At 31.1% G+C, this 24,834-nt stretch overlaps 3 protein-coding genes across 5 annotated transcripts; 2 read left to right on the forward strand and 1 right to left on the reverse strand.

Moving 5' to 3' along the window:
- On the reverse strand, positions 1-1,491 carry LOC137833095 (EPIDERMAL PATTERNING FACTOR-like protein 6). The gene is made up of 3 exons (XM_068641468.1): positions 1,231-1,491; positions 1,078-1,124; positions 1-473 (listed from the first exon to the last, which is right to left on the reverse strand). The coding sequence occupies exons 1-3, from the start codon at positions 1,343-1,345 to the stop codon at positions 231-233; spliced, it is 405 nt and encodes a 134-aa protein (XP_068497569.1). The 5' UTR covers positions 1,346-1,491; the 3' UTR covers positions 1-230.
- Positions 1,492-11,479: 9,988 nt separating this feature from the next.
- On the forward strand, positions 11,480-13,494 carry LOC137831553 (protein GRAVITROPIC IN THE LIGHT 1-like). 3 transcript variants are annotated; one of them, XM_068639277.1, is made up of 2 exons: positions 11,480-11,615; positions 11,911-13,494. In XM_068639277.1, the coding sequence occupies exon 2, from the start codon at positions 11,955-11,957 to the stop codon at positions 13,284-13,286; it is 1,332 nt and encodes a 443-aa protein (XP_068495378.1). In that variant the 5' UTR covers positions 11,480-11,615; positions 11,911-11,954; the 3' UTR covers positions 13,287-13,494. The 3 variants fall into 3 exon arrangements, with proteins under 3 accessions (XP_068495378.1, XP_068495376.1, XP_068495377.1); XM_068639275.1 differs by having other exon boundaries at positions 11,495-11,615; positions 11,894-13,494; XM_068639276.1 differs by having other exon boundaries at positions 11,499-11,615; positions 11,907-13,494.
- A 4,030-nt stretch (positions 13,495-17,524) lies between these two features.
- On the forward strand, positions 17,525-18,922 carry LOC137831554 (transcription repressor OFP4-like). The gene has a single exon (XM_068639278.1). The coding sequence runs from the start codon at positions 17,624-17,626 to the stop codon at positions 18,773-18,775; it is 1,152 nt and encodes a 383-aa protein (XP_068495379.1). The 5' UTR covers positions 17,525-17,623; the 3' UTR covers positions 18,776-18,922.
- Positions 18,923-24,834: the final 5,912 nt, after the last annotated feature.

A 24,834-nucleotide genomic window follows, 5' to 3' on the forward strand; every position in this document is an offset into this window, starting at 1 on the left:
TGCATTAAATTAAAGTCAATAGAACCTACACAGAATTACATAAACATCATGTATCATGTACTATATACAAGTCACTAAAGTAAACAGTTATTGAAAGAGTGAAAAAAAAGTAAATTCAAATTTTGATGACAATGCTAATAGTCAATACTTTGCATGATAATTCAGGAACATGAACTATTATTTTCTTTATCAACGTACAGTTACTCACTCTAGCTAAAATCAAGAAAAATTCAAGGCATGTTCAACTTGTTACCACACTTGCACCTCCATGCTTCTGGGTAGTACTCTGCAGTCACCGGAGTACCCGGCGGCACCGTCACATGCACCGGTCTGCAGGGTGTACAGTTGCCACACTTGGAGGTGCATAGCGGTGGTGATGACCCAGGTCCAACTAGAAACCTCCTTGCCCAATCCGAGGAAACTTTTGTTTTGCCTTCAAACACCATGCCATGTCCAATTCTCCCCTCATATTTCTGGTCAAAACCATAGTTACTCAATAATTACTTGGTGTTCAATTAACAAAATTGCAACAAATAAGGACACAAACACCATGGACCATACAAACAGAAATTTGAGTGTAACGTATGTTTTCTCTAATCTCTAATGGATGTGGCAAGTGGGACCAAAAGGATGCATGATCCTTATTAGCATGCATGAATACTGAATAGTCAGTGATCAATTCAGTGTACTGTGGACCCAATAAGGAAGCACATGGTCCACTGACCCCTTGTGTTACTCAATCAAAGTTGACTCATGCATCAGACGGCTCACATTTTGCAAAGGTTCCTGCACCCTGCAACTATTTTTTGGTGCATTAATTGCATGTTGTGTTTGGGAAGGTAAAATGTTGGAGACTTTAAAAAATGCTGTTATGTTTCAATTCCAGAATTAGACTTATACTATTCTGGCTTAATCACCATTAAACAAACTCTAATGTTGTAATTTCTATAGTTAGATGGCACATTAAGTAATTGGAGAGTTAAGATTATAAGTTCATAGAAAAAAAGGTAATAATTAAGGAATAATATAACTTATTTGCTCACAGTGGAAAAATATATGATCGTTTCTAAATTCTACCTGATGATCTGCATGAGTTTTGGCCAACATGGGGCACTTGCTTGCATCTGCATTGGAGAAGGGGTGGAATTAGTTTCATCATTTGATAGTTTTTTAGCAAAAGTAGAGAGTAAGAAAGTGATGGAAAAGAAGAAAGGTTGTGGTGTTGCATACCTAAACATGCAATGGTGGTGGCATTAGTGGTGGTGGTGAAGATGAGTGATAGCATGAAGAAAAAGAAGTTTGTTTTGTTTATGAAGTTGTTGGGATTTGATATCTTCCTCTCCATTAGAAGAAGAGAGACCCCTGAGAAAGGGTGTAGATGAAGAAGAGTTCCTTGGTGGTTGCAAAATATGCCTGACACTCTCTCTCTGAGCTTTAAAGAATCTCTCTCCACCCTCAAGCTACAAGCCAGTTGTAGGGTTTACAACACCAGGGACTTGTACGTACCATGCAAATGTGAAGCTAAACAAACACCTAAGTACCTAACACTTTAACCCATTTGTCTGATTTGTCTACGACTTAAAAAGCATATCATGTTCTAAAATTCAATAGCATATGCCCCATGATGTAATTTAACACATAACACCAATGTAAAGACAAAACTATTAAAGTTATTCTCTATTAAACATAATCAGTATGATTAAATACCAACATTGTAATATTATGCTTAAATTAATTAAAGTTTTGAAGATATTTTTTTTAGCAATGAATAAATTAAATATAAGGAATATTTTGGGTTTTTGACCATTATGGAGTTTTTTTTTTTACTAAAATGGGGTCCGTTTAAAAAAAATTACAAATTTAGTTAAGTCGTGATAATTTGACAAGACTTCATATGCACAAATCGTCTCAATTAGACATGACTTTGCCATGTCATACTGAAGTCATGCCAAGTTGGCACGGCTTCTGCCTTATCATACGGAAGTCGTGCCAAGTCGTGTCAACTTGGCACGACTTCTGCCACGTCATATTTTTTAATTTTATTGTTTATATATTGGGTAGTAAGTTATTTAATGTTAAAAAATAATTTGATACATAATTTTCTAAGAGTGTTAGTTTTAAGGAACAAAAAATTGGATAATCGTGTATGGATCATGTTTGAATTGAATGAATAAATACATAAATAAAGAAAATGAATGTTCTAAGAATGTTATGAATGAATAAATACATATATAAAGAAAATGAGGAAATTAATAATCAAACTTGAATTGAATTTTATTATTAAGCTTGTATGTGCGGATAATTGCTTCTATTGTGGCATTTCGTTCTACAATATGAACATTTTTTTTTGATTTATTTGGAATTGAATCATCCATTTCGTTACGAATGCGTTGAGTGTTAGGTCTTCCTGATTGATGTCGACGCATGATGGGTCAAGTAAGAAATTTGGTCCCGTGTAAGTAGATCAATAATCCTAATGAATAAAATTAACAATGTCCTAATGAATAAAATTAAAAATGTGCAAAGAGATAAGAGTGAGAAATACCAATATTAAAAATGTGCAAAGAGATAAGAGTGAGAAATACCAATATGAGTTCATAATTAAGAAAACACATGTAGAGATTAAGTTGTGAATTTATTATTGGAAGTGAAATATAAGATTGAAGGAAGAATATTGAATTGAAATATACATGTAAATTGGAGGGTAGTGAATTGGTGAATTAGGGTGATATAGGTACAATGTTGAAGTGTAGACATCAGACGTACATTTTGTTTCTGAGTCTCTAATTTCACAGATATCTTGCTACTGTGAGTGTGATAAAGACACATGGTATTAAAGAGAGAGAAGGAGTGGATTGATCGAATGTGACAAGGGTTATGCAATGGTGGTGTGGGTTGTGGCAGAAGTGTTTGCGTTACACAAGACATGACAGATTAAAAGCAAACTAGTAAGAAAACATCCCAATCTATGCCAATCATAGCTTCATAGGCTACATACCATGTTTGGCAAACCAGACACTCAAACATTCTACCAAAGATTAACTTTCACACACCCTATCATCACTCATCTTACTAAATTAACACACTATATAATCACTATAACTTTTTTTTTATCAAAATCTAATTAATTTTAGAAACCAAAATAATTAATTATTATTAGACTAAATTACAGATCGTTTTAGAGACTAAAAGATTATTGGTATTTAAATTAGTTTCTATTATTAATAAAAATTTATAAAATAGTTTTAAAATTAGTATCTAACCATTAATTAGCTACCACAGTTCTATCTACTGATATTTTAGATTCTAAATTAGTATCTAAAAGACTAATTGAGACTAATTTAGAATCTAAAATATTAGTATAAAAAATCCTGGTAGCTAATTTAGATACCAATTTAAAAACTATTTTATAATTTTGTATTAACAATAGAAACCACTTTAGATCTAAATAATTTTTTAGTTTCTAAATTAGTTAATATAGTGAGTAATTATTCTTGATCTCTAATTTTGGTTGCTATTTAAAAATTTTTTTTGTAGTGAATTACTCAGGTTCACTACAAAAAAATCATGAAATAGAAACTAATTTTAGAGACAAAAAATAATTAGTTGCTATAGTGACTACATTAGAGACAATTTTAGAAACTAAAAAAAAATAGTTTCTAAATTAGTTTCTATTATTGTTAAATAGTTTCGAAATTGGTATCTAATTAGCTACAAAGGTTTTAACTACCAATTATTTAGATTCTAAATTTGGTAGCAAAAACCTTAGTTGCTAATTAGATATCAATTTAGAAATCATTTAACAATAATAAAAACTAATTTATAAATCAATTTTTTTTAGTCTCTAAAATGGTCTCTAATTTAGTCATTATAGCAATTAATTATTTTTGGTTTCTAAAATTGGTTTTTAGTTTCATGATTTTCTTGTAGTGATTACTTAGTGATAAATATTTTGTATTAATATAATAAAAAAACATTACTGTTAGAACTTTTATATTTTATGAACTAGAAAATTTGTTAAAGGATTTTACAAGATTTAAAAAATTGTAGGAATGTATTTACATGTTATAGGAAATGTTGTAGGTGATTGAATATGTAAGATGATGGAATTAACTTCAAATTCTTAAACACTTGTATCAATCTTATTATTAGAGTAAAATGAAAAAAAAGTAAGGAAGTCTTCACTTGGGTTTTTGTTTTTTAGTTACCAATATGTCATTTGTATAGGAAAAATATGTAGTGGTTGAATGTGTTTGTTTTGGAATATTTGTCCAGGAAGCATCAATTTTTTTTTATGTAAAAATATTTAAAAACAAGAAATAAATTAAGAATAGTAAAAATGATATTTTTATAATTAAAATATTAAACATATTTATTTGTAAATTATTAAATAGAAATCATTTTTAGAGACAAAAATAATTAGTTGTTATATTGATTAAATTAGATATTATTTTAAAGACTAAAAGAATTATTAGTATCTAAATTAATTTTTATTATTGATAAATAATTTTTAAATTGATATTTAATTAGCTAACCAAAATTTTAATATCAATTATTTAGACTTTAAAGTTAGTAGTTTTTTTTTAACAATAATAAACTAATTTAGATATCAATAATTTTTTGTCTCTAAAATAATATTTAATTTAGTTAATATCGTAACTAATTATTTTGTTTTTAAAATTAGTTTTTATTTAATATTTTTTTAATTAAATTATCTACACTCTTAATAGTGGTGAAATTTGGAAGATACAACTTCTGGAGAGTATGTATTATTAAGTATTTTTTATGAAAAATTATAAAAGGACTTTATGAATAGAAGCCGAGTTGGAGATTTTTGGAACAGGATTTTCTGCATGCTCTTTTCTGTGTTCCTTCCAACCATTTTTCCAACACACAAAAGGGAGAACCATTCCATTCTCTGCCTGCTTTCTGCTCTCACTGCAACAATCCTTTTCCTCACTTTTACTTTCTTTTTTCCCTTTGCCTTTTTCCAATGCAAAAACTATTTAACAACTCCAATTTTTAAATATTTGAAAAATATGAATTATAATGAAATACCTTTGTCAAAACAAATTGTAGTTTTGGTCTTCTATTTTTTTCCATGTAATCTTAGTTTTCAAATTTAAAAAATAAGCATACTTTTGTTCCAATAAACATGTTTTATTTATTTTATTTTAATCTATTTGAACCCTAAAATTTAAATACATAAATAAATTAAAAATAAAAATAAACATGTGTAAAATTAAAAATTTGATTAAAATTATAGACTATTTTCTAACTATGAAAGCTAAAATATTAAAAAACGAAAACATGGATCAGAAATTACAATTTAACTCATTTTTTATATTTTAAAATTAAATCAATTGTTGAGCATAATATTCATTATTTAGTTGAAAATGATAATACATCTTTAAGTGATTGACTTAGTTTATATAAATTGTGTCAAGAAAATTCTTATTTCAATTACTGTGATGTTAAGTCCATTAATAAATTTATAAAATTTGAGAATTTAGGCACATGATATGGCTCAGGTTCAAGAACAAGCTTTAAAATTAACCATGAGTTTGAGCAGACCATAGTAAAAGGTAGAGGCTAATGAAGTCAGGTCATACCTTTGTTATTCGTTGAAGCATATTATTTGGTCCTAGTTATTTTTTTTCCTTATCATTTAGTATTAGAGCTGTGAATTTGATCCGCACTTCATGGATAAATCCCAATTCACTTCTAAAATAGTTTCCTTTTTATTGGTCCATATTAAATGATTGAGTTAAAACAAATTCTAATTCCAAAAGTAAGTTAGGCTAAGGTAAAATATGTTGGTTACTAAAAAAAAAATACAATTTTTTTTATTAAATAAAGACTAATTTTTTAGATAAAAAATAAAATATTAATAACTAATTAGATATCAATTACATATGGGATTGTCACATGTTGGACCCGTCTTGACTTGCCTGACATTGCTCGACTCGAGTTGGCTTGTTATGACCGACTCGACTCGATGTGGACCCAACATTACTCAACCCAATGCGAGTATGACTCGATTTAACTTACCATGGATCTGACGTGGGTCTGAGATGGGCTCAACTCGAGTCAGCATAATGTGGACCTAACTAAACTCGTTTTGAGGTGGACTTGACTCGAGTCGGCCTGAGGTGGGCCTAAGTCGATTAAGTCTGAGGGGGCCCCAACTTGACTTAGCCTAAAGGGGGTCCAACTCTACTCAACTTATTGTAGGCCCAAAACAACTTAGCCATACCCGGTTCTGACTCGACCCAACTTGACATGGACTTGACTTCACTTGATCTGAGGTGAGCCCGACTCAATTGGGCTTGAAGTGGACCCAACTTGACTCGACTTGATGTATGTCCAACATAGACCCAACTCGACTCAGCCCAATGTGGGCTAGATTTGACTTGACCCAACATGGTCCTGACTTGACTTGGCCCAATGTGAGTCCTACTTAACTCGGTTTGATGGTGGGTCTCACACAACTCGGCTGATATAGGTCTAACTTGATTTGGTCTGAAGTTGACTCAATTCAACTCAGCACAACCTAGACCCTATCAACCTTAGCTTGAGCTAGACTCAACCTAACCCAGTCCAACTCGACCGACCTACTTGACTTAGGCCCGATCTAACCCTATCCATCTTAACCTGAGACCAACTCAAATAGGCTTGGTCTCTGCTTGACTCAACTTGACTTAGACATGACTCAACTTGGTCAACATAGATCTAGACACTCGTCATCTTAGTCTAACCTAACTTGTCCGAAATTGAACTCAACTTGAATTAGTCTCAGTCTGACTAACTTGTGCTCGATCTAACTACTCGATCTAACTAGACGTGGACCTGATTTGTGGATGTGAAATCTCTAACTGATACTAAAGTATGCTAAAATTGAAATTGGACGTATGAAGGACTACTTCAATAAGAGTTATATAATTTTAATACAACTTTTATTGTACAACACTTTTTATTTTACACTTCTCTCTTCACTTATACTTTCTGTCCTTTTGGTTAAAGGAAAATTGAGAGTGTTTTACGTTCATATTATGATATACATAAAAAATTAGCTAGCTCTATGACACTGACAAAGCTCTTATGAAACATTTTATTTCATGTCAGGTTGACAGTGTACCAAAGCCTCGCCTAGTTTGAATTAGGTCCATGGAATTGAATGTGGAGACAAACAAGCAAAGGAGGTAAATCTAGAACATGACCCGCATGTTATGGTCTTGAATGGACAAGTAGAACACTTTTAGCTCTACAGAAGCACAATAATACATACTGCAGGCTTTGTATATGTAAGTTCTTTTGTTGTTGCGTGTGCACTGTTGTGCATGATGGAATTTGGTGAGACCTTAGCAAGTGATGAAGGTTGACAGATGATAGAATCACGGATTTGGTGAAAAGGAAACTCACTACCTAAGGTTGTTCACACCCTCTTGTTTTCACGCATGCTTCTTCAATGTTTGTCATAATATCCAAGATATGATGTCTCCAGCAGCTTCCTTCGAATCACATACTTTGCATGCAAATGCAAGCTGACTGATCCTTCCTTACCCCACCACACGATGGTGGAAATGTGATGGTGACATGTGCAGGAAACTGTGTCCTAATAAGGTTCTCATTCTCTCAATTATTCAGCTTGGAATAAATGCTGGCTGACACTTTTTTTTCTATCTTTGTTTTTTCCCTTACCCTTTTCCTTAACTCATTTGAATTTGGTAGATGAATATATCTTTACCTGATCTCTTTCTTTATCGTGTGCTATGCATTTCCACATTGGAGGAAAAGTATACTCCCCAAGATAGTGATGGATTGTTGTGCTTTATAGATAAGTTCACGTGTAATATATAATATAATATGAACTTTTTTTGTCACTAACTATCACTGAATTCAACTTCCCGAATCAAAAGAAGTGACTCTTGTTTCTGTTTGCTTAATATATCAAAGTAAAATCTGAATATAATTGTTCTGATTCAGTTGGTTCATCTCTGCAGCATCTAACAGCATTAACTCAAAAACTTAATGCTTACATTAGTTGATGGTTCAATATTGATATAGGTACTCTGTTAACTACCACTTCAAGTATGCATAGATTAATTGATACAGAGATAAGAAAAATATCTTTCCTCCTAAACTGTCATAAAACTGAGAAAGGGAAAACAGATTGAGAGAGAATGAGCATTGTTTGGATAAATTTACAAGTTCTTTTAGAAGAATGAAGTAAAACAAATTAAGGAGGTAAAAACTTTGATTGAAATGTTTATGATCTTAAGATGTGACATCTTGCTCTGAATGGAACAATGCACTTGCATGGGGATCCACGACAAAACACTCAAGGGTATTGTTTAGTGGCAATTCTTAGGTAGGCACAAGGTAACAAAGTTCCTTAATTCAGTAAAATACAAATGCCACACAAAAGATATGTTAAACACTGCTTGTTGAAGCGCAATAATAGCTAGTTATGAGAAGAAGGGTTGGTTCAGTGATGCTGAAAAAAGTGCTTTAGCAGATGCCAGTAAAGGTTTGGTTTCTTGTAACTCAATGTTAGCTGGTTATACAAACAATGAGGAAATGGGGTTAGCATAGCAATTTTTGAATGGTAAAGAAGAATGTGGTTTCATAATATTTTTTGGTAGTTGTGTTTATTAACAGTGGTGTGTCTTGAGTTCTGCTTGGCCATTGTTTTGGAAAGATTTTAGATCCTAAGGATAGATGAGGCTAGTCACATTTTCAGTCACAATTGTTCCTTCTTCTGGTTCATGTCACATTCTGGAAGTATATTTTATGTTTGCCTAATTGCAGAGTATGCATTGCTATCACAATTTACTCTTAAAAGGTTGTCTTCTCTTTGTTTTTGGGATGGTTGCATTCCTCTATTATCTTTTGCAGCCACTTGTTAATCCTAAAAATATTTACAGTGCCACAAAAATAAAGTTTTTGCTATTACATATCATGGCCAATCACTTCCTTTGCATTTTCCTTAATCAAACCAAAGGGGAAAACAGTGAAAGCAAGTTTAAGCAAAAATGTGTACCTCATAAAGATAACTTTTGCATGGTTGCAAAAGATTAACGATACTAATAATGAAAATTAGTAGCAGTGCTAATATAAATTTGCTGAGGCATGTCTAATCATTACTATCAGCAATCTGAAGAAACTAATAGGTATTCCAAAAAGTATTTTGGCTTTTGCTATTTGTATCATGTTTAATTGCTAAATTCACTCCTTTTTCTTCTTTCTTTCCTCTGTGAAATTACCTCGTTCTTCTTAATTTGTCCCTCTTTTTCAAATAGTTATGTTCACATATTCTCATTTTCAATGTTCTTTTTCAAAAATAGAGATGAATGAGCACGATTCCAACCTTATCGGTGTGAAAAAAATGAGTGTGTTTGGATTAGAGTATGTTAGAGTGAATGTGTGAAAAAAAAGTTTATTCAGATACGTGAGTGATGTGATGGTTGTAAGAGTATTTTAAATTATTTTGAATAGGGTAAATTATAAGATTACAAATTTACCCTTATATATAAAAAAAGAATAAATAACTATTAATTTTGTGCATATTTTAGTTAATTAAAATAATTTAAAGTTTCATTTATAAATAAAAGAAAAAAATGTAAAATTCAAAGAAATAATTAAATATAATTTTAAATGTAAGTATAATTTTATTATTTTTCATTTTATCAATTTAAATTAATTTTGTTACTTAAGTTAATTTATTTAGATAATTTTAATATTATCTATGATTCTTTAAATTATGTTATGTTATATATATATAAAAAATTATTATTATTAATAATTTCCATCTTTTCATCTCATTCCACTCTCTTATCTCTTCAATTATGAAAAGATCCTAAATGTCCTCAACTTTCGATTCACTTTCACCCTCAACCTCACCCTCTCATAGAAGCAAACAAGGGTGATACCCATTCACCCTCACCCTCAACCTCCATCACCCACAAAAGCAAACACACACTACATTTATATTAACCAATCAACCCATCTCCTAAACTAATTTTCTTCTTTTCTAGAAAAATAAACAAAGTCTAAGAATAGGAAAATTTCTGAAAAATACTTTTTAAGACAAATTCCGAAAATTACTTTGCAAAAATTATTTTCTAAACATATCACTACAAGAAAATCATTAAATAAAAACTAATTTTAGAGACCAAAATAATTAGTTACTATTTGACTAAATTAGATACAATTTTATAAACTAAAAAATTATTAGTATTTAAAGTAGTTTCTATTATTAATAGAAATTTATAAAATAATTTCTAAATTGATATCTAACCATTAACTATCAAGATTTTAAATACTAATTACTTTATATTCTAAATTAGTTTCTATTAGTCTTTTATAGATTAATTTATAATCTAAAATATTAGCTAAAACCTTGATAGTTAACTTAGATACCAATTTAAAAATTATTTTATAATTTTTTTTTAATAATAGAAATCACTTTAGATATTAATAATTTTTAATCTATAAAATAGTATCTAATTTAATCATGGACTAATTATTTTTTGTCTCTAAATTTGATTGCTATTTGATGATTTTTTTTTACTATGAAAAATACTATTTAAAATTTTCTTGGAAGATAACTTTTGGAATGACGACACAAAATCAAGAATTTGAAAAAGTATTTGATATGGATATTATAATCTACTTTTAATTAAATCTTTAAGTATCTTTTAAATTTGAGTATTAAAGAAATTATTTCATTGAGTACTTAAATTATATATTTTTAAGTTGAGTCATTGCTATTTAATTTTTCTGCCCGATTGATGTGACTTGTTTCCACATATTAAAAAATGAGATTTTATGATTAATAATGACATAAAAAAATAACAATGAGGTCGACTAGAAAAAAATAATTAAATGACAGAGACTTAATTAAAAAATAAAACTTTTTTGAGTAATAGATTAAAAAATTTAACAGAAACTTCATTGAAAATACCCAAATTTATAAAAGATGGAAAAGTTAATTAACATCAAACTTTAATACAGAGACAGAATTGAGGTAAAATTTACATAGAAAAAATATTGAAAACTTGTAGATAGGATTGAGAGTTCAACAAGAGTAGGTTGTACAGGGTTTATACTTGTTTTTAGATAAAAGGGTATATTTGGTAATAAAAGTTAAAATAAAGAAAACTAATATATAGAGAAATTCAGGGGAGTGTAAATAAAAAAAAGCTTTAGTTTGTCACATCTTATGTGTTTTCGGCCCATGAAAATGCCCCTAAATACCTGCATAGGGGCCCAATACCTACTTCTGGCAATAAATTAAACTAAACAATAAGGTGGCTCCTGCAACAAAAATGAAGGAGTACAAAACTAAAGGAGAAAATCTGTAGTTTTGAAACACGAGAGATTCCCCGGTTCAGCTCTTCTTTCCAAAAACAGCAACAAAGTAATAAAACATTTATTAATTTTTGTATCATCTCACAATGTTACAGTACAGGATACTCACGCATTCACAAGTTTCTGTTCTCAAAATAGACAAACACATTCACAAGTTTCAGCCTTTTAAATGTCAGAACTCAGGATATAGTTCTAATCAACACGAACTACCAATGCATCCCACATCACACTTTCATTTACTGGTGAGATTTTTTCTACCTATGTTGCTTTTCTTCTCAACCTTACATATTGTTTTTCTCAAATGATTTAATATTCCTTAGTTTGAATTGAATCCAACTATGTGTCTTTCTTGGACATTAACTGTGACAGTTACTTTAGCAAGTGACTAATTAGTCTCTTTTAGAGAAAAAACCATATTATTTGCTTCTTTTTTGTGTTTTATAATCCAATCCAATTTCCTCAAATGTCTTTCAGTTGCCTTTTTCTTTGTCAATATTGTGTGATTTTGTGAATGCCTTAGTTGTTTGTTGAAGCAAGGATCACTGTCAGAAGATTGATCATATACGTGAATAGAAGGTTTGATGGAATGTGCAAATACCCTCAAATCCAATTCAAAAATGTCAGATATTGTTTGCAAGTTCTGTGCATTGAAATCCATTGGGGTGTTACCCTCCGAAGTCCCCAATCTCCATCACTTTCACAAGCCAATTTGCATTGGTGCTTCTCCGAGCGAAAACAGAAATGTTGCAAATAAGGAGACCAAAAACAACAGCCAGGAAATCCATTCCCACCGCATTGAAATGCTTACAGGAGAGGGTTCATGTGCTGGTGTGGAGATCATGAGGATATTTGACACTGTTTCAGCTCTGAAATTGGCTTATCTTCAGCTTCAGCAAGCTCATATCCCTTATGATGCACAAAAGATTATTGCCTCTTACGAAAGAGTAGATGCAGAAATTGAGAAGCTTTGCAAGTTCAAGCATGCATACAAGGAGAAGCAATGTAGAAAAACCAAGTCCTATTCTAATGCTTCATGTTTTGACCTTTTGCAATCTGAAATTGGTCGCAAAGAAGCATTTTTCAGGAAGTTAAAGTCTCTAAACAGTGTTAAAGATTCTCAGATTCTAAGGCTGCAGCAAGAGCTCCAGGATTTGGAAATGGGGAATAAAAATCTGCGTGTGATGATCAAGAGGATAAGTAAGAAGAGAAAAGCAAGTGTTTTGAGTGTTGCTAAGTTCGAGGATTTCTTCAAGGCTGCTTCAAAGTCCATTCATGATTTTTCCAAACCATTAATTAGCATGATGAAAGCTTCAGGTTGGGACTTAGATGTGGCAGCAAAATGGATTGAGAATGCAGCTGTCTATTCCAAAGGGTGTGACAAGAAATATGCGTTTGAGGCTTATATTGCACGGAGAATGTTTCATGGGGTTTCGTTAACATCTTATGATGTGAGTGATATTGTGAAGTTTGATGATCCAATTGATGCACTGATGGAGAATCCAAACTCAGATTTTTCAAAATTTTGTGGAACAAAGTATCTTCTAGTTGTTCATCCCACAATGGAAGAGTCATTCTTTGGAAATTTGGATCACCGAACCTTGATATTGGGTGGCAAGCACCCTAGAACTGAGTTCTATCAGTTATTTGCAAAAGTGGCAAAATGGGTTTGGGTTTTATTAGGTTCTGCAGTGTCAATAGATGCCCATGCAACCATGTTTTCTGTCAACAGAGAAAGCAGGTTCTCTGGTTTGTACATGGAATCTGTTAAGAAGGAAAGAAAGAATGCTGTTTCGTCTGATGTAGAAAGAGCCACCTACAAAGTTCAGTTCATGGTTATGCCTGGCTTTGAAGTTGCAGAAACATTGGTGAAGTCTAGAGTTTATATCTCAAAAAACATGCTTAAAGCTAAATGATTCCTTTAACTGGTGATACTGTTTATGGACTTGAAAATTTTTGTACATGAGCTTTTTCTTTTGGTAGCTTAGCTAGTCATGATGACAAATACTACTAGTTTATGATAGAACTTAGAACCTAAATCCACCATCTTGGTGGTTGTTGTCTTGTACCTGTTGATTAAGTTAAAGTCTTGGTATATCTATGTATTAGTTTTTTTGCCGTCTCTAGTGTTCAAATTTCTCTATGAACTGTATATGTATGTTAAGTTAAAACTGTCACGTTGCTCACAGGACTTTTTGTCTTTCGTTCTGCAGCCAGGTCTAAACCACTCAAATAGCCTAATATGAAATAAGTGAGTGATCTTGCATGGCTGAAATATATCTTGAATGTCTATTTACTAATTACAATTCTGCACTTTTATTTTTTAACGTGTTATCTTGATGTAGTTGTTTATTATATGAAGGATCATGATTCATCTAAGCTTAAAATTAGATAATTTCTTGGAAGGGTCAAATAGAAAAGAGTTATCTGAGTATGGAAATTAAACGGAAAACCCCAAAAAAAAATCCAAAAGTTTCAGCTACTTAAGGAAAAGAAATGTTGATAGAATCATTCTCAATAACAATCTTGATTGTGATCTGTCATTGTGTTAACTAGATAAAATGACCAAAAGGAGCAAAATAACAATTGAAGATTTCAAATGCCCAACTGAGGAATTTAGATTTTCAGGGGATCTATATAAGGATGAATATAGTTAGATAAATTATGGTCATAGCCATAAGGTCACATAACCATAAATGTCAAGACTTAGATCAGTTTGGTGTCTTCTTAAAATTTCAGATAAGCAAGTCCAATATAAAGTTTTCATATAAAGATAATCCTTGAATTGTTCATCTAGAGTGTAAAGAGTCACTAAACTGAAACTAAAATAAGAAAAAACAGTACATTATCCATTTACTCTCTCCCACTTAAGCCTTGTGGAGAATACCATATTCTCAGCCATTAGTTGGAAAGGAACTAGCTTCCTCACTGTCTAAAGAAAACAAGTCCTTGCAGATTTCAACATAGAATCTACACACTAAATCAATGAAGACAGGGCACTTGAGTTTTTTCCAGCAGTGTAGAAGTTCTTCCACATCCATCAGGTCCTTCATCTTCCCTTCTTCCACAACCATCTCCACCAAATATTTCTCAAAATTCTTGCATGTGTCTTCCACTTGGAAAGAAGCTTCCCTGTTGTCTACCCTGTTTGGTCTTACATAAGGTGGAACAAGTGGTGAACATGATGGAAAGAGGGGAGTTTCATGCACATCTTTGTCTTTAGATTTCTTTTGGGAACGAAGTGCTGATAATAACAGTGATGAAGACCTTGTTTTAGTTGTGAAGGGCTTTTGGGTTTTGAACTTACAAGCACATAATAAAAAAGCTTTTATAAGTACTAAACTGGTTCAACAACAGTAGTGTTTTTTTTTGCATGTCTTGAATAACTTGGATCTAAAGACCCCTTGTTGTTTCAAGTTCATTTCCAAAGTAGGAAAGGAGTGTGTCTAAAGAAATTTGAGGATTTTAGTATTGGATAATGTTGAGTGTGATGATACTCTGATGTTGGAATGTCATCCTCCACTAGAGGCTACCTATATTGCTCTTCCTACTTCTTGCAATTCCAATGTAAAAGCAAAAAGGTGTTAGGCCTTAAGAGTGTTTGTTGAAACTTGAAACCAATGTTGTTGTAACTGGCCTTTTGAAGATTTTTAAATAGGTTCCTTACATTTTTTAAGGGAAAAATTTGATTCCTATATTTTAAAACTTTCTAACTAAATCCTTAAAACTCTGTTAAATACAAAAGACCTAATTGAACATTCTCAAGTAATTTTAACATGGCCCTAAATTATTTCAATTTTAACTGAGTCTCTGTACCTAACAAAAAACCAATGAAACTTTAATTAGAAGGGCCTAGTTTATAAATTTAGGGACACAGTTACAATTTTTTAAAGTATCTATTTAATAATTTTTAAATAGTTAAGAGGTTTAGAAATTCATTTAACCTTTATTCTAGGTCAAAATATAAATTTAGTTTTTTTTTAATCTGAAATTTTGGTTTTCTCAATTTTAAAATTTTTACCTTAGTCCTTAAAATGTCTCTGCTAAGATCAAAATGACCTTTCTGTCTTTTGTTACATCAATAGTGTTAGTTTTGGTTGATGTGTAAACCTTTTTCTAATAGAAGCATACACATGCACATACATTTAATATTAATTTAATTTTTTTTTATTGTAATTGTTTTTACCATATTTTCGTTTATAAATAGTGTGCCTAGTGAAATTAATGGAAGAAAATAAAATTTTCATAAAAAATTAAAATAATTCGTGTATTTTTTTCCTAGAAATCAATCAATCATAAATAGAGTAATTTTACCACGGTGACTCTTTCTCTATATACACCAGAAGTCAAAGTTAATAATACTTTAAATACATCTTATTTTTTTAATTTACTAAAATATTTTTTAAAAATAAAATTGTAATAGAGATGACGATTTACATAATTTTTAAATCCGGTCGACTTAAAACTATTGTTAAAAATTTCAAAATCAATAAATTTAGAATGTAGTTCTAGATAGACTCTTCTGAACTTATTTGAAACATATAATCCAAAAAGTCTTTAATGTGTTGTGAACTAAGTAGGGTTTTATTTAAATAATGAAAAAGAATATTTAATATGCAACTATGAGGTTTGAGAGAAAAAAAAGGTATGAGATACACAAAGAATATGTGCCCAGTATTAGTTAGAACCAATCCACTATAATTATTTTTCTTATAATATTGAACATGAAAAAATAAAAATAAAGCATAAAAATAAAGAAAAAGCAAATAAAGGAATGAAATTGTTTAAGACATGTTTATGGATAAAAAGGGAAATTATGTAATGATTCCTAAAGCCAGGAATTAGGGAATAAATGAAATCAACATTGGCCAAGTGTTTGCTAAATTCATGATTACTTGTTTAATGTTGAATGCATGCATAGTCCAAACAAAGCGTGGAGAACCAGATTATGACTTACAATCCTTCAGCTACCACCAAAATGTTGGTAATCAAAACATCCAATATAAAACAAAAATATTCATTTGCTATTTATTTGAATATATAGTTAACTCTTAATATTATTTTTGTTTTATGAATTGTAAGGGTATGACCGATCGACATTATGACGTGTCTCGGTCTCTCTGTTCAAGATGACCGAGACACACGTTGACATGTCCCAGTCTGTTTGATCGAGTTGGCCAAGACATCACGGGCGGTCCGGCTGACCGACACGTACAACCATTAACGCTCAAACCAAGGTTAATGAAGTTAAACCATCATTAAGAATTAGGTAATGCAATCCTAAGTGAGATTTATTCCACTAAACAGACCCAATAAGGTAAGCCCATTAAAATAATATAAATAACACATTTCAAGGGCCCTGAGTGCCGATCACCCGCTTTACTGACTTGAGCGTCGAGGTGCCTTCTGCAAGTACCCCCATCCGGTGTTCACCATAGGCCGGGAGCCGAAGGAGAAGCACGAAGGCGAGAAAGATCCCAGTGAATCCCTAGCAACCTGCTCGACCGAAAGAGGAAGACGAAAACTTCAATAGTTCTCTACATCTCATCTCCCTAGTAGGAAGATGAATAAATAACTATTTTTATGTGCAAATCTGTGATTTTTTTAAAGTTAAATTCTAAATCTTTAATCACCAAATATATAGATACAATAATATCTAAACTCTTACTAATGACTAATGTTATATTTTATTTTCTAAAGTACAGTGAGAAGTGAAATCCATTTAGACATGAGCTGTTACATTTATGGTTTATTCTTGTGGATTCTTAGTCAGTGAGCTGTTTTTTTCTTTTTCATTCTTTTGTAAATTTCTATGCCGAATTTAAGCTTCCAAATGTTTTTTGGCATCACCTTTGCATAAAATGAATAATAAAGTTTAGGAAAGGTTTCTTCCGGGCAGAACTTTATCAACTTGTTACCATGGATTTTGTAACTTACATGAACGTAGATATGAAGAAAAAAAAAAAAAGCAAAAGCTAAATGCTGCTGTATTCTACAGAGCCACAGATCTGTGCATGTTTGCTGGAAGAAATGATGAGAAAAAGTAACTTGGTGGACATACCTGGTCCCCTTGCTTTTATTTTGGAACTTTTCTTATGCAGTGGACCACCAACTTTATTTTTTTCTATTATAAACCATGTTTTCTTGTTCTCTAATCTTTCATTTCTCATGAAGTTGAACAATTCTGAGGTATCACAATAAAGAAACACTGAGAGAGGAGAGAAGGCAAGGCTGTGCTTGTGGCATATCCTTGATGGGTAATAACAGGTTCAGATTGTCAGATATGATGCCAAATGCATGGTTCTATAAGCTCAAAGATATGAGCAAATCAAGGAAGAAAAATGGCCCTCATGTTATGAAGAACAAAGTAATTACCTCACCAACAACCTCCCAAAGGTCACAGCCAAGATACTCTCATTGTTTCTCCATTGAACCCAACATAGCTGGTAAGTTATACAATTCTCCTATTTACACTAAGCACTCAGACAACATATTCATTGATTCACCAAGAAGGTCATCTAAAAGAAGAACTAAGAGAAAAACAATTTATAAGCCTTCTCCCACAGTTGTCTCTTCACCAGTCATAGAAAGTTTTAGTTGTCATTCCACAAATTGGATTAAGCCAAATCAACCTCAGTCTCCTGACTATTATCTCTCCTCCTCCGAGAGTTCTTCTGAATCAAACTTCCATGAGTATGTTTCATCTGAGTCTGATGAGTGTGACAAGTTCACTATTCCTGACCTGCTTAATGGAGTAGCCTCTGAATGCAGTTGCAGAGTTAGCTCTTCCACCAATGACATAATCATTGACATGAAAAATGAACCATTCACTGGAAATTGTGAAAATCTTGATGGGTTTGACACAATTTCACAATTAGGCCTTCCTCCGATATTGACAAAGCCAGTGAAGTTTGATGATAAGGTAATTGAAGCCATTGAGTTGAGGAGATCAACTAAATTTGATGAGGTAAAGTCTCATCAATCTCTAGCTGTTAAAGTTAGCAAAGAGGAAAGCAGTAGAACTAAGAGAGAGAGAAAAACCAGTCCAGTATCTAGAATTTCCTCTGCTAATTCTACAGGTATAAGACTTAGAGTGAATTCTCCAAAACTGGCAAGCAAGAAAGTTCAAGCCTATGCCAGAAGGAGTGTGTCATCCAAAGCAGGCAAGGCCTCAGTAGATACAGGTTTTCCAGAGGGATTTGCAGTTGTTAAGTCCTCACTTGATCCACAAAGAGACTTCAGGGAGTCAATGGTGGAAATGATAGTGGAGAACAATATCCGAGCATCAAAAGATTTGGAGAACTTGCTTGCCTGCTATCTTTCACTGAACTCAAGAGAATACCATGATCTCATTGTCAAAGCATTTGAGCAAATTTGGTATGACATGGCTCTACTTGGAATGTAAAGATTTTAGAATTATCCAATGCATGTGTATAATAGTCTTGTAAGTAACACTTCTCTGGACCAACTTTTGTTCTGAACTCTCAAACCAATGCTGTATCAATCTTTCGTAAATTAAAAAATGTAGTTGCCAAAAGGAATTTGAGTTCAAGAGTAAGCTATCAGCTCACTTACTTCAGAACTAGTTTATTAATGAATTGTGATTGATAACCTCATAAAAGCACTAGTGTATGTGTATGATCCATTCTCTACCTATATGCCATGATGAGCAACAATCTGCTAACAAAAATAAATAAAAAAATATACTTTCTGAATGGCCCTGCCACTTCCTTATGTGGTTTTTGTTGTTCTAGTTGCTTGCGTTCATCTATTATGTCAAATGCCCCGCTTGTGTCTATGTTAAAGTGTTTTTAAATTACTATCAGCAATAAGGCAGACTTAGAATATCATCGACTAGAGATAAAGACATCTCGTAACAAAATTTACTTAGATAAAATTAACATGACCAAGTGTCCCTTCAGAAAATAAAGAAAGTAACAACCGAAGAAACAGATTTTTATTCTAATTACTATTTTTCAAGAAATTGCCCTTAACTGGGTCGTTTGTGAATGTTTGTTATCAGATGATGATGAGATTTATTACCAGTGTTCCTCTAAGAATGCAGCACCAGAAAAAACATCAAACATATTGCTTCTTTTATAGTAACTTACTAATAATCCTCAAAGGTGTGAAACTTCAAATAGTATATTATTACTAGCCCCGGGCCAACTAAAAACACTATACATGCCAATTATTAAGATTGGTAGTTTGGTAGCAGTAGCCATAACTCTTTTCCTCGTCAACCCTTTAGCAGACTCAAATATTTACCTCCAATATATCTGCAAGTATAGGTAGTTCCAAAAAAAGTAATTTTTTACCATATTGGGAAAACTGAATTGGTATCATTAACTCATTACAGTTTTTTAGCTCCTCTTTCTTTTTGGTCTGATAGAGCACCATACTGTAAATTTCTAACTCTCATGGTTCAACTTTTGGAATGCAAATTATATATTTGTTGAACAATATAAATTGATTTTGAGATAAAATCTATGCATAGACCTAAACATATTGTGGAATAGTTGGAATAAATATGTGGGCAAGAAGATGACAGTTGATGGCATTGTTTGTGGTAGGGAACAGTGAATAAAGATGAATATGTAGCCTTTATATTTATTTCATCTGCTATTCATTTATCACGTATTGATGGATTACATAAAAATAATAATAACAATTATTAGTTACTTTATATGCAACAAAAGTTTCATTTCACTAACTAAAATGGATTACATAATACATGAATTGTGTAAATCATGTTGATGATAAAAGAAATTGTAGTTTATAATTACAACTGTGATTGTTAGGTAAAACTTTTTCAACTCACTTCAATTGTTTCAATCAGAGTGAAAAAGGAAACCACAACAATGTAGAACCATAATCACATTATCAATTACATTTTGCAAAACTTTGAAATTAGTACCTTTTTTAGATGCCCTGTGATTCATTGTACTAGTAAGCTTTGTCATCAAAATCAGAGCCAATGGAGAGCAAAGGAACATGTAAACACTGTAAACATTGCTTGATTTGTGTGCAAATGGGGAGTGTTGAAGCAAATAAAGGAAAAAGGAAGAAAAGTTGATGCAGCACATCATGAGGACCACAAAATCATCACAAACACAGGCTGTAGAAGAAATAATCAAAGGTGAGGGAGGACCACATTAGAGTGAGCAAAAAAAAGTCCACTTAGCCAACTAGACATTATGTTAAATGGTGAAAAACCTCCCATAATTGCACAGTTCATCACTCTCTATAATTTACTTTTCTTTGCTAAAAGTTGATCAGCTCTTTACACACACCCTAATGTTTCAGGTCATGTTTCTTTCAAAAATCCAGTAGAGACAGAAAGTTTGGATTTTAGATTGCCTCAAATTTAGTATTGTGGGACAAGTTCATGACTAGTCAACATAGAAAAAGTTGCATTCAACCCAACCTCAAACAGAAATTTTGTTCACTTCCAAGCCTACTCCAACATGTTTGAACAGACATTTGAACAGTATAATTCCACATTGAACCAAAATTATTAAACTTCATGAACAAGGGATCTTTGTGTGTCATAATTTTAGTTTAACATGAAGATCAATTATAGCCTAAATAGTATGTTGTTGCTTGTAGCAAATGAGTAATTCCTTGCTTAACACATGAATTGATATGCTTTATGATGTTGTTTGACTTTGAAAAAAGCTCAATCCTTGCTTGCCTCACTCTCAGTCCTTCTTCTTGACCAAACAGTGAAACACACACACACATTTGAAAAATTGATACTTTTTTTTTATAAATTAACTTTAACTTATATTTTTTCATTTATCTTCATATTTTTTTTTTAATTTTTCTATTAAAAATTGTTTTTATCTCTTTTGATAAGTATTAATTAGATAATCTTGTTACACTTTGTTGACATATATGCAAAGGGAGAGGAACAGTTTCCAAATCATGTAATATAAAATTCTATTTATTATGGAAAGATTCCTTTTTATAAACATTTTGTTACGAATTTTAGTATACTCATTACCAAATTTACTTTTATCAATATAACTAATTTCATTATTTTATTATTTATAAAAACTACCTATAACAAACAATAAGTATCCTCAAATACTATATAAGTATAACATTATAAAATTAACAAAGATAAAGTCAATTTCATTTTGATGAAATATGAATATGATTTCCTTTCTTTTCATTTCTAATTGACATATTTTTAGTAATAACTTTTTTTCCTTTCTTTTATTACGTATTTTATACCTTTTTTTGAAAAAAAAAGAGTAAAGTAAGAACAAAATATCTTTTTAGTGCCTATTAATAAATGAATTAAATTAATAAATGTTAAAAAATATTTATTAAAAAATTTAAAAGAAAATAACTAAAAAAAATCAAGTTTCCTTCCTATTAATGATATGCTGCATATTTTTTTTTTAAAAATTTTCTGACAAGTCCTTCCTTAAACAAGAAATACCATCTCAATAATTAAATGAATGTGTTTGTTAATTATAGTAAATGAGAATATGTTATGTTAATTTTAAATAATGAAAAGTAAATCAAAACAATCAATTAATTTATTTATTCTAGGCATTTGAGAATTACAAATGTGCATTTAATTTATTAATAAATTATATTATGATTTAATTGATAATAAATATGGTTTAATTGGTTAAATCAATTAACACAAGTTTTTTGACAAACATATTTAAACAATTTAACAGTTTGAAATTCATAAAAATAAATCTTGAAATAATCAATTGAATAATGTTGCAAATTGTTTTTTGGTGAACCTGATATATTAACATTTAAGAAAATCATGAAAGAAAAACCAATTTTAGAGACCAAAATTAATTAGTTGTTGTAGTAATCAAATTATAAACTATTTCAGAAAATAAAAAAATAATTTATAAATTAATTTATATTATTATTAAATAGTTTCTATAGTGAATAAATAGCCGGTATACATTGGTTAAAATTCAATCATTATGTCATTGTATTAGTCGATTTGTTCGAGGATTGATATGGTGGATACTTACTCCTTACATCTATTTTTTTTTGGAGGAAGATGAATTGGAGGTTGGAGCTAGTAATAAGAATGATTTGAAGCTATGAAAAAATGGAGATGAGCACAAGACAAAAGTTGAAAGTAAGGTTGTTGCAGTTGTAGAAGATGAAAATGATGGTGATGATGAAGGATTAATCAATTTCAATATAGAGAAAGGGTACTGGTAAACATAGACTGCTTTAGGTTGAGGCTACTTTTTCGTGTATTATGAATGATGTGATGGAAACCCAAACTAGGGTTGCTTGGACGAGTGGACCTTCGAGGCACAAAAATAAGAAGAAGAAGAAGAAGAAGAATCTTGAACTATGGGTGAGTCTTGGTAGTTTCTTGGTTTGGGGAGGCTAATTTGGTTCTTAGAGGTAGGGTCAGTACTTGGTTCAGTCAAGATGATTTTAATTTGGTTTTTGGTTGATTCTTTAAAGAATCTTGAAGGTAGGAAATGTGGTTGGTGAAACCAAGGTGATGAAGTTTGGTTATCTTCTTGGTTTTTTTGTTTAAACTTGTTAAATTTTGTTGAGATCGGTTGCAACGAATTATACAAACTCGAATTTAGGAAGGTAGTCACCTTATAACTAATCTGGAATATGGAAAAACATATTCCACATCGGACCTAATATTAGCGGATCGTCATATGAATAACACATCACTCTTAAGTCTCTCTATAAATTTGATCTCGATGAGGACGACACAATATATATATATATATATATATATATATATATATATTTAATTTTTATTTCTCAATTTTATTAACTAGTTCATATAATTATATGCAAATATATATGACGCAAATTTGTTAGTGATTTTTTAATAGAAAATTTACAAAAATTTATGTTCATATATATTATCTACAAGTTATATTCACATTCATAATTTTACTTTTTTAATAATATATTTGTTGTAAAAACATAGAAAATAATTTAGAGTATAAGTGATATAATTAAAACAACACTTAAAGTGAAAAGTTCATATAAAAACAAAAATTAGTTATTATTCAGGTTTCATTTTAAAATAACCATTATCTATCTTCTTTCTTTCTAAAAATATAACATTGTCCTTAGTTGCATTGACGATCAAAGACAATCTTTGGACTCCTGGTAGTGAATAGAGTAAGACTACCCGATCATATATTTTATTAGAGTAAGTTTAATTTGGTCCCCTTTTTTCTTTAAGTCAATTTTTAGTTTTTGTGTGTACCTATACACGTGCCTTGCATGTGAGGTATTTGATTCTAGGAGTAGTCTCTATTCAGGGTCCTAGTGATATATTCAAATTGTTGATCATGACTTTGTGAAGCATGTTAGGTTATCCCTACGTTCTTTAGGAGTTTGACATCTTTTTTAGTACTTAGTTGTCCAATTTAGTAAGGGAGACTAGTTTTACTTTTCAATAGTACCTTAAGTTAGAGGATCTGGATGTGAATCTGATGTGATCACAAGTTCCAAAATTTCTCTTACAGGGATTGTGATAATGTGTGATGTAGATGTTTTACTTGTTTGTAGATATGCTGAAAGCTGATGATTGGAGTATGTTTTGGTTCAACTGTTGTGAATGGTTGTGTTGATTGAAAATCAATTTAGAAAACTGAGATTTTTGTTGATTAACATGTTAGTTGCTTTGGTCTCTAACTAAATGATTAAAAATATCCTTTACTTTGAATTAGTTGATTTAAGCATGAATTTAATTGAAAATGGTAAGACTCTAAATGTATAAGTGACTCAAGTTGGAAATTATAGTTTGAAAACTAGTAGAAAAATACTTGAAAACCAATTTCAGAATTCTACAAATTATATAGACTTGGTGGGTGAGCCATATGCTTGGTGGGCAAACTTTAGAAATTAGAAAACCCGAGAGCATTAGCCACTAGGTGAACCATACTCGTTGGGCGAATTTGGTTGGTAAGCAATGTTCTCCTTAGGCAAAATTTAGGGAATTAAAAATCTGATAGTGTTGGTCGTTAGGCGAGCCATACTCGCTAGGCGAGTTTGGTTCCAATGGTTTGTTCGTCGAGTGAGCTTGAGACTCGTTGGGCGAATTTAGTCCGAGGAACTTGGTCACTTGGCGAGCTTGAGACTCGTTGGGTAAAAATGCTTGTTCTGCATATGTAATCATGTGACTTTTTTATATTTTCTAATATGTTTTAAAAGTTAAAATTCTATATGATTGTATCCTACTTTGAGGTATTAAATGAATTATGAATCATGTAGAAGTATAATTGGGACATAATATGTTAGGAAAGGAAATATCGTGTTGAGATTGTTTAGGATATACATTGAATTAGAGATTCGCCTATAAGGATATGACTTTAGTAATATATTGGAATCAAATAGATGAAAAATGGAAGTTCATATGACCGATTATGTGGTTTAAAAGATACATGGTCTGACAAATCATATGGATTTACTTTGTCATATAAGAAGACT

This window comes from Phaseolus vulgaris, chromosome 6, assembly GCF_000499845.2.
Source record: "Phaseolus vulgaris cultivar G19833 chromosome 6, P. vulgaris v2.0, whole genome shotgun sequence".
NCBI classification, from domain to species: Eukaryota; Viridiplantae; Streptophyta; class Magnoliopsida; order Fabales; family Fabaceae; genus Phaseolus; species Phaseolus vulgaris.